General features: G+C 43.9%; 1 protein-coding gene across 6 annotated transcripts in view; it reads left to right on the forward strand.

Moving 5' to 3' along the window:
• Ldb3 (LIM domain binding 3) overlaps window positions 1-11,894 on the forward strand; it is a 57,362-nt gene extending 45,468 nt beyond the window's left edge. For all 6 annotated transcript variants that reach the window (XM_075988699.1, XM_075988702.1, XM_075988700.1 and 3 more), the window contains 4 exons: window positions 1,200-1,380; window positions 1,851-1,971; window positions 5,381-5,496; window positions 8,836-11,894. In XM_075988699.1, coding sequence (XP_075844814.1) covers window positions 1,200-1,380; window positions 1,851-1,971; window positions 5,381-5,496; window positions 8,836-8,925 — 508 coding nt within the window. In that variant the 3' untranslated portion in view covers window positions 8,926-11,894. The remainder of the gene's footprint in view (window positions 1-1,199; window positions 1,381-1,850; window positions 1,972-5,380; window positions 5,497-8,835) is intronic.
• Window positions 11,895-12,806: the final 912 nt, after the last annotated feature.

The raw sequence follows: 12,806 nt of genomic DNA on the forward strand, positions 1-12,806 counted from the left end.
CTTCTGGATCTTTCCACAAACAGGTCCATACCTCTTAGGGCTCTGATAGACACTTCACTGAAATTAAAGCAAGTAATTTCCCTTAAAAGTCATGAGTTCGAGAACAGCCTGGTCTACAGAGTGAGTTCCAGGATAGTCAGAGATACACAGATAAACCCTGTTTCGGAAAAACAAAACAAAGAAACAAAAATTTATTAAAAAGAGAAAAAAGAAGTCAGGGGTCTCTGACCATGCTTGTTAAATACAGTATGTCTGTGTATATGTGTGGTATATGCCTCCATATGTGAAAAACATACCCTTTAAAAAAACAAAAGCAGAGGCCAGGCATGGTGGTGGCACACACCTTTGGTCCCCAGCACTAGGGAGGCATAAGCAGGCATATCTCTGTAAGCTCAAAGCCAGGCTCTTCTAAAAGCTAGTTCCACGCCAGCCAGGGCTAGAAAGTGAGATCCTGTTCCCAAATCAAAAACAAAATGAACATAGAAGAACTAGACAACACGAAACTGAAAAAGTTAGAACCTGAGATTTTCTGCTAGCTCCAGTGTTCTGAATACTAATCTGAACCAGAGCCCATCAGGTTTATCATCTACTGCTTCCTGTGACCTTGAACGAGTTCCTTGACTTTCCCCGACTCAGTTTTCTGTACTGATAATCCGACCTTCCTTCTTCATAAAACTGTTATGAGGGTTAGCTATATTAACAAATGTAAGATCATTCTCGAAGATACTCTAGCACACAGTAGTTTAATAAAGGTTAGCCACCATCGCCATTGCTCTCAGAATAACCTTTGATGACCTGAACCCAGTGGTGTGTTTACTCGGTCCTCAGTGGGAGACATTTGAATTGCTTCCAGGTTCTCTTTGTTAGGTGTTGGATTGTGTGTTCCATTATGACAGGGTCTCTCTGTGTAGTCCTGTCTAGCCTGGAGCTTACTATGTAGACCAGACTGGCCTTGAACTCTGCCTGCCCTGTGCTGGTATGCACCCCCGTGTCCCATCGTCTGGTTCTGTTTATTGTGTTACTGACATGACAGTAGATGTCTTTCTGCATGGAAATTTCTCAGAATTATGTGGTATTTCGTTAGAACAATCCTTAAAGCAAGCATTACTAAGTAAATGTATGAATAGTGTTGGGGTTCTTAAAATATCTGGCTCTAATTTCTGGGGCTCATTTTAAAATACTGCTGTCTGCCATGCCAGGGGCCCTTTTCTGGTAGCCATGGGCCGCTCTTGGCACCCAGAAGAGTTCAACTGTGCCTACTGCAAGAACTCCCTAGCAGATGTGTGCTTCGTGGAGGAGCAGAACAACGTTTACTGTGAACGGTGCTACGAGCAGTTTTTTGCCCCGCTGTGTGCCAAGTGCAACACCAAGATCATGGGGGTAAGTGGGCAGCATCCCTCCCTTGGGCCCTTGTCTTTTCTTCAACTGGACTGGCTTCCTCCCTTCCCCTAAGATTTTCCGATCCCGCTAGAAACACTCTCAACAAGCTGTTGATAACCGAGAACGCAACTCCATTTCCATCGCAGAATGGAATCGGTTTGCCACTAACTCCTGAACCAGGGAACTAATTAAGTTGGGCCAGCAATGCTATACACATGTGCCACCAGGTTCAAATGGTGCCGGGGCGCCTCAAAGCAGGTTCCCGCTTCGCAGCCTGGCCTGTCATCTGCCTGCGGCCCTGACTCTCAGTACCCTTTTGGCAAAGTGGCCCTAATAAGCCGGACCTCCCTTCTCCACCCTCCCCTGCCTTCCCAGCACCTGCTTTTTGAGCCCCGTTGCCCCGTTCCCTAGGCGACTTGGACAGCAGCCCTGGGAAATGTTCTGTCCTGAACCCAGATTCTCCCCTCCAGGAAGTGATGCGCGCTCTGAGGCAGACATGGCACCCTACCTGCTTCGTCTGCGCAGCCTGCAAGAAACCTTTTGGAAACAGCCTCTTCCACATGGAGGATGGAGAGCCGTACTGTGAGAAAGGTAGGCACGGGAGATACGGTGTAGAGAGGATCAGCATGACACCATGCTGGAAGACGCTGTCCCATTTCCCACCTGGGTTGACAGGCGGGCATAGGAAGCTAAGTCCTGCCTCTGTCAAGGGGAAGAAGGGGTCTTGTGCATTTTGTTTCATGTGTGGTACTGGGGATCAAACTCAGGGTCTTACACAAGGTCCTGATTTTGTTTTTAATGGCTGAATGAAGCTATTATAATGAGCTATTTATACTTTATACTCCTTCCCCTGCTCATTTGGTTTCAGCTTTTGGGGAAAAGGAGTTGGAGTTACAATGTATTTTATACACCAGTCTCTGCTCCCTTCCGTGTTTCTAATATCTGAATCCCACATTGCTTCCCTAAACCTTGAGAGACCTTTCAGGCTATGTTGACTTGGAAACCCGGGTAGTCTGAAGAGGGGCCTTGGCTCTAGTCGTTCTAGTTTCTGTTCCTGACTCCACCCTGGGATAGCTTTGCAACCCTGAGGAAAGCTGCTCAACTTCTCTGAGAGACTGTAACAGCTGCCCTGTGGAGATGCTGTGGGGACGGAAGCAGGGAGGGGCAGAGGCGTGGAATGCCGAGCTCCCTTCCCTCCCTGCCTGCGGTGTTTTTCAGGCTTCCTCCAATCTCTCTGCACCTTGCAGTGTAATGTTATTGTAACATGTGAGGAACTGTGGTGACTTCTGGAGTCACAGGCATCCCGGCTAGCTGGCCTTTTTGTCCGGTCCTTCCTTCACAGCATGCTCCTTCTGGAAGAGTTTGAGTCCAGGCAGATAAGGGCCTGAGACAGCAGCACCAGAAAATCGGATGAGGAAAAGCAAGGAGGCCAATTATAGAGATAACCTCATTTTGTAGAATAAATGAGGAAAATGCCAATATTCAAAAAATAGTATTACTCGTATCTGTACTATCAATTTTTAAAGCCCCCAGGCCACACAAAATCAACTTTGAAATAAAAAAATCAATCAGTAAGCATGACTCAAACTTCCAGAAGTGGATTCAAACTGTTTGAAGAACAAATTTGTGACTGGGCAGTGGTGACGCACACCTTTAGTCCCAGCACTCGGGAGGCAGAGGCAGGCAGATCTCTGTGAGTTCAAGGCCAGCCTGGTCTACAAGAGCTAGTTCCAGGACAACCAGGACTACTACACAGAGAAACCCTGACTCAAAAAAAAAAAAAAGCAAACAAAAAAAGAAAAGAAAGAAAATTTGTGGAAAAAAAACAAGAGAAGGAATTACTACTTAATAAGGCTAGTTGAACCATTTTTTTGCTTTTTGGTTTTTTTTTCTGTTCATCTTTTAGCCATAAAACATGCTATATATTGACTGTGTAGTCTATATCAGTTTCTGTGAGATCTCTATGCTCAAAAACCTTAACCAAGGGCCAGCAAAATGGCTCAGTGGGTAAAGGTGCTTACTAGGAAAGCTTGGCTGCCTGAATTTTATTCCTGTAATCCACATAAAGTAGGAGAGAATCAACCTCACAGAGTTGTCCTCCGACCTGCACACGTACTCCATGGCACAAATCATGCACACTAATAATAGTAATAATGAATTTTTAAAAATCTTGGGCTGGAGAGATGGCTCAGTGATTAAGAGCACTGGCTGCTCTTCCAGAGGTCCTGAGTTCAATTTCGAGCACTCATATGGTTGTTCACAGCTGTGTTTGGGATTCAATGCCCTCTCCTGGTGTATAGATGTACATACAAACAAAACATCATTATACATAAAATAAATAAATATTACAAGGAATTTTAAGCAAAGCCATTAACGTGATGGGCATTCAAGGATGATGGACGGAAATATGAATGATAAACAGGTCCTCTTCCTCCTTTAACCATTTATGAAGTCTTCTAAAATAAGAGCCAACAGTTAATGTTTATGCCAAATACTTCATACATTTCTTAATCTGGTCAATAGTAATAATCCCATGAGTTTGGTGCTATAGTTTTATAGTTGGGAAGGCTACAGTCCTGAGAAGCTGTCCCAGGTTTAACGAATTCCTTAATAGAACTGGACTTTGAACTAGCTTTTTCTTTTTTCACACTTCATGTTTATAACCCTGATGGCATACTGCCTCTCAGTGTGTGGTCTAAGACAATGAATAGACATACCATCCAGGAGATGACAGAACCCAGGAAGAGGCTAACCGTGGTGGAGCTGTGGAGAGACAAATACATTTGGGAAGCTGGGGAATGCAGGGAGAAATGAAGTTTTTAAAGGGACTTGAACTCTTCTAGAAAAATCTAGAAAATGTCTACAGTAGTATGGTAGAATTGCTATGCTCTGAGAAAGGAGCATAAGACTTTATGAGGCCTCAAGTGTCAGACTCTGGTCGTTATTTCTTTGAGTCTCAATTTCTTCATCCACAAAATAAGACCAAAAATTAAAAATAGTCTGTCTCTGAGAGACATTGTGAAGATCAGATTCATTCATTCATTTACTGATTTACTTGTTATTCGGTAAATTCATTGATGTGCTGGTTTATGGCTCTGTTGAATACTGACCATTGACTAGGTGTTGTGTCGGAAGTACAAAGAAAAGTAAGGCATGATTCTTGATGTTAAGGTTCTTGTAAGGAATACCATCTGTCTTCGTCCATCTTGTTTAGTGTAATCAAATGTCTGAGGCAGGGGGATTTACAGCAAACAGAAAGGCATTTGGCTCCTGCTTCTGAAGGCTGGGAAGTCCATCATCAAGGGCCACACCTACTAAGGGCCTTTTTATGTCATCCAATGTGGAAGGTAGAGGGGCAAAAAAGAGAGGAAAAAACCAGGCGATGGGAGAGAAAAACAAAACAAAAAACAGACGGAAGAAAAGAGCACATTACTGCTCAGAGTGTCCACGTTGTTCCTACCACTCACGTGGTTACTTGAAGAGCATGTAACTCCAGCTCAATAGAAACCAACAATGTTTTTTGAACTCTGTAGACACCTGGACTCCTGTATACACACAAAACTAAAAATAAAATAAAATCTGGAAGAAAAAAAAAGACCCTCATTCTTCCAAAATAAGCCCAGTGACTGGGCAATGAGGAATATTGATTTTTATTTTTATTTATTTATTTTTGAAATATTGATTTTTAATTTCCTTTTGGGGATTGACCTGTTTGGGCTATCAGAGGAGCGAGAGAGAGAGAAAAGAACCAATCACTCCCAAGGAAGTTCATGACAATTCCAGACAAGACCAGCACGAGGTGGTTATTAAATCCAAGTCTGAGCCAATGCAACATTGGGACAAATTACCAAAAGAGTGAAAAATAAAATCAATCCTATAAGGAGTACTATGTGAGATGTCAAAGCCCACTCCCCCAGCTCACTGACGTGGGGCTCTGCTGGTCTGGGGTCCATGTTGCCAATTGTTCTTCGGGCCTGCCTCACTTTAATGTTTATTTCAGACTACATCAATCTGTTCAGCACCAAGTGCCACGGATGTGACTTTCCTGTGGAAGCTGGCGACAAGTTTATTGAAGCCCTGGGGCACACCTGGCATGACACCTGCTTCATCTGTGCGGTACGTTTCTAGCCTACAGCGGGTAGAAGGGACAAAGTACAGTCTGGTTGGCCAACCCCTTGACACGCAAAGATACAGCTGTGACATTCTGGTACCATAATGGTACTTAAAGGTTGCCAGTGCCTTGTCTTGATATGTCACGGTTAGAGAAAGCTGTGTTACAGACTGGAGAAATGGCTCAGTGGTTGAAAGCACTGACTGCTCCTCCAGAGGTCTTAAATTCAAGTCCCAAAAACCACATGGTATCTGACATCTATAATGGGATCTGATGTCTTCTTCTGTCATGCAGGTGTACATACAGATAGAGCACTTATAGGTAAAATACACAAATAGATAAATGTTTAAGGAATCTGCATTTCCCTGGATTATTTACAGAGCAGTGGCAGCAAAGTACCCTAGGATTTGGAGAGCCAGTTTATTGTTTTACCAGCATAGTTGAGGGCAGCAAACGATGGCCTAGAGAAGCAGTGGCTTCCCCAGGTTCTGTGCTGCCTTGGTTATAAAGCGGTGTGAAGGCTTTACCATGAACCCCAGTCCTCAGCTTATTGACTACGTCTCTGAAAGGCTGAGATAAGGTTTCTCTTGGTCGGACCTTTAGAAAGCAGGATGAGTATCACTTTCCTTTCCTAAGTGGTCCTGTTCTTGATAGACAGCGGCCAGCAGATAAGCCTGAGATTAACGATTAACTGTGTGCAGTGAGCTGAATCAGCAGGGCATCTGTCTAGAGACTGGCCTTCCCTGTACAGGGCTTTCAGCTGAGATGAGATTGTAAAACGGTGCTGCCTCTACTCGGACTTGAGTTGGAAACAGGAAATGCTCATCCCTAATAAATCTCTATATTGTCAGTCTAACTGACTGAACTTTATTTAGGAAAATGAATAAACTATTGGTATTTTAAGAACCAGAGTTTCTCAAGGTGAATTTGGAGTATGTATGATATAACTGTGCTGTTTAGGGGCTGGGGATATAGTTCAGTTGGTAGAGTGAAGCCCTGGGTTCAATCTCAAGCTTCACATAAACCAACTATGGTAGCGTACACATATAATCTCAGCACTTGGGAGATGGAAGCAGGAGGACCAGAAGTTCAAGGTTAACCTTGTAACACAGTGAAGTTAAGGCCAACTTTGGATATAGGAAGCCCTGTCTATAGATAGATAGATAGATAGATAGATAGATAGATAGATAGATAGATAGATAGATGTTTGTGCTGTTTAAGCCTGAATAATCTTTTACGAATTTAGGATGGAGAACAATAGTCATCAAGTTTACTGCCATATGTTTTGAATTCTGTACTTTATTCCTTTGCCTCCACTATTTATGGGGTACATTATGTTCAATGTGTATTAGTTTCCTAGGGTATAATACCAGACACTGCAGAAATATATCCTCTCAGTTGGGCGTTGGTGGCGCATGCCTTGAATCTCAGTACTCGGGAGGCAGAAGCAGGCTGAGTTCGAGGCCAGCCTGGTCTACAAGAGCTAGTGCCGGGGCAGGCTCCAAAGCTACACAGAGAAACCCTGTCTCAAAAAAACAAAAAACAAACAAAGAAAAAAGGAAATATATCCTCTCATAGTTCAGCAGGACAGAAATCAAAACTCAAAGTACTAGCAGACAGCCACACTCTCTCCTACCTCTGGTTGCTACCCATCTTTTCATTCCCTGGCTAGTTACAAAATTCTAGTCTTTGCTTCCGTTGTTACGGTGGCGCGTGCGCACTCTCTCTCTCTGTCTGTCTCTGTCTTTCTCTCTCTCGTACAGAAAAGCTAGGATTGGGTGGGTCATGTTCTCTGATGGAGGGGCTCCAGCAGCAGCTTGGACACTGAGTTTATTTTATACATCTGAAACAGGGAGGCCAGGTTATCACATACAGATAAACAAGGAGGCAGGTTTAGCTAATAGCTATAGGGGAACAGCCTCAGGCTATAGCATCCAGGAGAAGGAAGCTGTTGTCCACAACTTCCTACATATGGTCAACGTCTTAGTTAGGGTTTCTAGTGCTGTGAAGAGACACCATGACCACCGCCATTCTCATAAAGGAAAACATTTCATTGGAGTGGCAGCAGTTCAGTCTGTAATTGTTTCCTTGTGGCGGGAAGTATGGCAGCACACAGGCAGACAAGATGCTGAAGAGGTAGCTGAGAGCTTTACATCTGGATCAGCAGGCACCAGAAAAAGAGGGGGAGCCACTGGGTCTGGCTTGAGCATCTAAACCCCCCCCCATCCCCACTCCCACCCTCGCCACATACATACACACACACACACACACACACACTTCCTCCAACAAGACTACACCTACTCCATCAAGGCCACACCTGCTAATGATGTCACTCCCTATGGGCCTACAGGGCCATTTTCATTTAAACCACCACAGCCAACATCTGCAGACAGACCAGGGGAACGCTTTGTTATTTCCCTGAGCCTGATCAGGAGAAGTCTTTGCTATTCCTATAGGTCTGAGCCATTGGAGCCCTTTACTCGTCTCTGCTCATGTCAGCAATATACATTGACTCAGGACTTCATCGGCTCCCCTCAGGATAACATGAATTAGACTTTTTTGTTTTATCACATATAATCTCTATTCCACTAGATTTAATGAATTTGAGTTCATGGTTTTCAGAAGTCTTTATCTTATTTGGGTATTTATTTATGTTTAAAGACAGAGTTCCGAGCAGCTAAAATGCCCTTGAACTTTGGACCCTTCTCTACCACATCCCTAGCATTAAGATTTTAGGCAAGCTCATCAAGCCTGGCTCGTGTGGTTCTGGGGATCAAAGCCAGGGCTTCATGCATGATGGTCAAGCAACTGGCTCCTTCCTCAACCCCCTGGAAGTCTTCATGTTATATGGATCAACCTACATATTCTATTCAGTCATTAAGGCTTTGTAGCAGGGTGGAGAGAAACAGGCTGTTTGTTCCCCTAGTTAGGTGCAACAGTGCATTTTTCTGAAAGGGTGATTTTTAAAAATTTTTTATTTATTTATATTTTATGTATGAGTACTATGCAGGTACACCAGCATGCCAGAAGAGGTCATCAGATCCTATTATAGATGGTTGTGAGGCCCCATGTGGATGCTGGGAATTGAACTCAGGACCTTCGGAAGAACAGCTAGTGTCTATAACCAATAAGCCATCTCTCCAGTCCCTAAAAGGGTGACCTTTTTCCCCATAGGATCTCCCTATATAGCCCAATTTATTTCTTGACCTCAGGACCCTTCTGCATCAGCCTCCCAAGAGCTGGGATTAGGAGCATGTCTGCCATGTTATGCTAGTTTGAAATCTTTTGCTCACATCTTCTCTGCTTCAAGATCCCATCTCACACGGCTCTGTCTTCCTTCCCAGGTCTGCCATGTGAATCTGGAGGGGCAGCCATTCTACTCCAAGAAAGACAAACCACTGTGCAAGAAGCATGCGCATGCTGTCAACGTGTAGGGGCCCAGAGTGGCTGCTGCGGGCCGGGCCCTGGCTGCTCCTGCTGCCGACAATGAAGGAGTCAAAGATCTTTCTTCTGGGGGGAAAGGGAGATGAGAGGAATGATTGAGCCTTTTGAAGTCTAATTTTAGTCTTTTCTGGTACACACAGATTGTGTATTTGCGTAGTTCAGACCAGAAGCCAAAAGAAGATTCTAAAACCAGGTAGTAACTAATCCTCAGCTGGAACCGCACTTCAGCCTTTTGGGAAAGGATTCCAAGGAATCAAAACTGAAAAACAAAAAAAAGCAATGTTCAAAAATGATACACCTCCCCAGCCATTGCTGTCATCAGTGCAGGGACAGAGCTCAGGGCAGTTATGGAGAATCCAAAACACGCCGCGGAGTTCTGCAGGGCTCCTTGGCAAACACAAGGATGTGCCAAACAGTATTTGCTGTGGGGTTATTTTTAGAGCCGGCACTGAGCGCTCCTTAGCTGAGACCCATTGGGCCTTCCTCACCAAAAAAGGAAGAGTCGTTCCTTCAGCACCACAGAGCTTCCTCTGCTCATCAGGCTTCAGATGTCGAAGAAACTGAAACATGTACGGGAAGCCCAGAAACCTGAAGCGATGTTGGGCCACCACTGGGAAAATGAAGAGGTTCCGGAAAGGTCTTTGGCTCATGCCACAGGCAACCGAGAAAAGATGGACTCTCTTTGCATCCCCCCCCCCCCACCTTCAGTCTGAAACATCTAACGTCCCTGGGAAGCTTTGCTCCTTCTGAATTGTCATGGGGAAGTGAACGTGGGTTTTCCAGTTTTGCTTTACAGTGTGTCAGAAGAGGTTTGCAAAGGACTCTGGGTAGGGTTTAGCCTCTGTTTGGCTTGAAGAGGGTCCTGAGCGTGAATGTCCCATGCATGTATTTCACCCCCACCCATGACTGCTCATGTTGTGAGTGGGGGTAAAATACATCTTCCACAGCCCTATCCTCAAACAAGCTTAGCGGAAAGAAAAGAGAGATGGCTGACGCCAAACACAGGGTGGCAGAGCATGCTCTCATGCCCAGCTGTGCTCCGGAAGAGTAGCTTGCTTTCTGCCAACCTCAGCATGGGCTGCGGGATGCCCACCTTCAGGGCTGCACCGTGCTCTTCACTCGTTCCTTTAAATGCAGCACACCAATTGCATAATCGCGCTGACTGCTGCAAGGAGGGGAAAAGATACACTTGCCTTTTGGGCCGGTATTTTGGAAATAGCATTGAACTAGACCTGGCCTTCAGAGTCCTTTACAGATACGTAGGGCTAGATAGAAGTAGAGAAAGTGGCTCCTTTCTGGGTTGGAGATGGTACAGCCACTTTTCTTTCTAGGAAGTGCTGTTAGGAAGGAGGTTCATTGGAAACGACATTGACGCAGGCTGTGTGTACGTGTGTTTCTCACTGGAGCACAGTGTTCCGGCACTCTACAGGCTCACTGCCCCTCTTTCTTTACTCCTGTTTGGGATTTTTCTCTTTGCACGTTTGAAATGCTTTATGAGACTGCATTCAAACTCTTCTTTCTTTTGAGGACTAAGGCTTTTAGGAGACTGGTTGTCCTACTGAAGGGTGTCAGACAGAGCCTAGATAGCCCATGGTTTTTCTAAGTCAGGAATCACCAGTCCCCTCCAGGCAGCATGGAGGACGGTTAGAACTGGGCTCCTACCAAGCGGCCCTTCTTTACTTTTGACTCAAAGCCTCAGGCTGGGTAAATTCGGCTGGGACAGCCTGGAGATTTGTTCAGAGATCAGAACAGTACCTTGTGCACAGTCTGATATGTTTGGAAAATACAATTACACAGGGACAAGGAGCTTGCTGACCAAACAGAAAGGTTCTAAAGCAGCTGATTTTTTTTTAAAAAAGTATCTTAGGGTTTTTTTTTTTTTTTTTTGAGACAGGGTTTCTCTGTATAACAGTTCTAGCTGTCCTGGAATTAGCTTTTGTAGACCAGGCTGGCCCCAAACTCACAGAGATCCCCCTGCCTCTGCCTCCAAGTGCTGGGATTAAAGGTGTGCACCACTACTGCCCGGCTCAAAAAAAGTATCTATTAAATGGTCTGAAACTAGTCTTGAGGAAGGGAAATAAAAATTCCTAACGTTATGTTTTCCAAATCTCTTTTTCAAGATTTTTTTAATACATGTGCACAGACACTGTTCCTCTGTAATTTATCATTTTCTGTAGGATCTTTAAGAAGAAAAGTAAAATACCCCAAAGGAAAGCATCACTATCATTCTATATTAAATAGTTGTTTTAAAAATATTTAATAGTTCATGTATATTTTTGAAGGACTCTTATTTTTCAAAACCAAAACATTTTAGGAGTTAGATGTAATCAGAGTTTTCCTAGTACTCGGGATGCTCTAGCTTCGCTTTCCAACACTGCCAAAAACCAATTTAAAGGTGGTGGGGAAGGAGCTAGTTTCGAGAATGGTGCACTGGATGAGCCTGCTGCACAGTGTTAAGGCTAAGGCTGTGTGGCGTTCAGGTTAACACCAAGGCTTTCCCGTGACAGCAAACGGTTTTTACTGGCTCGCAGGAGGAGTACACTTTGTCTTGTCTTCTTATTGTTGGCATTAACCTAATGTACTCACACACACTCTCCTTTTGCATTAGAATGACTTGTATTGGCAGTGTTTGTGTTACCAATGTAGTCTTTGCAATGTGAACTTCTCAACCCAAGGACTCTTGCTTTGGGTGTTCTTCCTTTCTTTTTGGTAAGTTTTTTGAGGTGGAATATAACATGTTAGAGGTGTGCACAAAACTATTTTGCATGTTTTTCTTTCTCTTCCTTTTTCTTTCTTTTTTGGGGGAGGGGGTTTGTGTAGATTCTTTTTAGCAAAATAAATTCAGAAAAAGATACACAAATACTAATTTTTATTCTGTGTAAAGTTCTTTCATTTGTCATTAAAAAAAAAAAAGTAGCTGACATCTAAATGGCCACAAATAAAAGTCTGAGACAAAAGAGTCCTGTGAATAAGAAACTCTGTTTACTCGGTCTGTTGTGCAACAGCAACACAGTGATTTTATTTATGCAAAGTTGTATGAATAGCACACATGTTTTCTATGGGAAAGGAACTAATAAGCAGAGGAACAGGCCTCGGCTTGCATTTTTGGAAAGGTGCTTTTAGTTACTTGGTGACCCAGTATTTCATATGTGGTTCTCACAATACAGCTTTCGCCTCTGGTACTACGGACTCTACGATCAGGTTGTTTGTTTGATTTTAGATTGTTATTTCATTTTGTTCTTTTTAGTGACTGTGTAAGAGCACATGTCAGAGGACAACATTCAGAGGTCTCCTTCCATCGTGTGGGCTCTGAGTATAGACTCGGGTCATCATGTTCAAAGCAGGTGTCACTACCCACTGAGCCATCTCAATAGCCCAGACTTGCTTGTTTATTTGCAAATTTATATATTTTTAAAATTTATATTTAATTTTATTTTATGTGTAGGAGTGTTTTGCTTGCATGTATGTCTGCTCACCACTTTGTGTACCTGGTATCTTTGGAGGCCAGAGGAGGGTATTGGATCCCTTTGAACTGGAGTTACTGATGGTTGTGAGCCACTGTGTGGGTGCTGGAACTTGAACCACCATGGTCCTCTGCAAGAGTAACAGGTGATCTTAACCATTGAGACATCTCTCCAGCTCCATTACTTTTAGGCATGTGTGTATAGGTGCCTGAAGAGTCTAGAAGAAGGTACTGGATTTCTCTGGAGCTGTAGGAAGTTGTGAACTGCCTGAGATGGGTGCTGGGGACCAAACTCAGGTACTCTGCAACAGTCATGCAAGCTCTTAACCACCAAGCCATCTCTCCAACCCCACAGATTCATTTTTATTTTGCTCCACATAGCTTCAAATACAGAAAAGTTGCTCTATT

This window comes from Microtus pennsylvanicus, chromosome 10 (genome assembly GCF_037038515.1).
Source record: "Microtus pennsylvanicus isolate mMicPen1 chromosome 10, mMicPen1.hap1, whole genome shotgun sequence".
NCBI lineage: Eukaryota > Metazoa > Chordata > Mammalia > Rodentia > Cricetidae > Microtus > Microtus pennsylvanicus.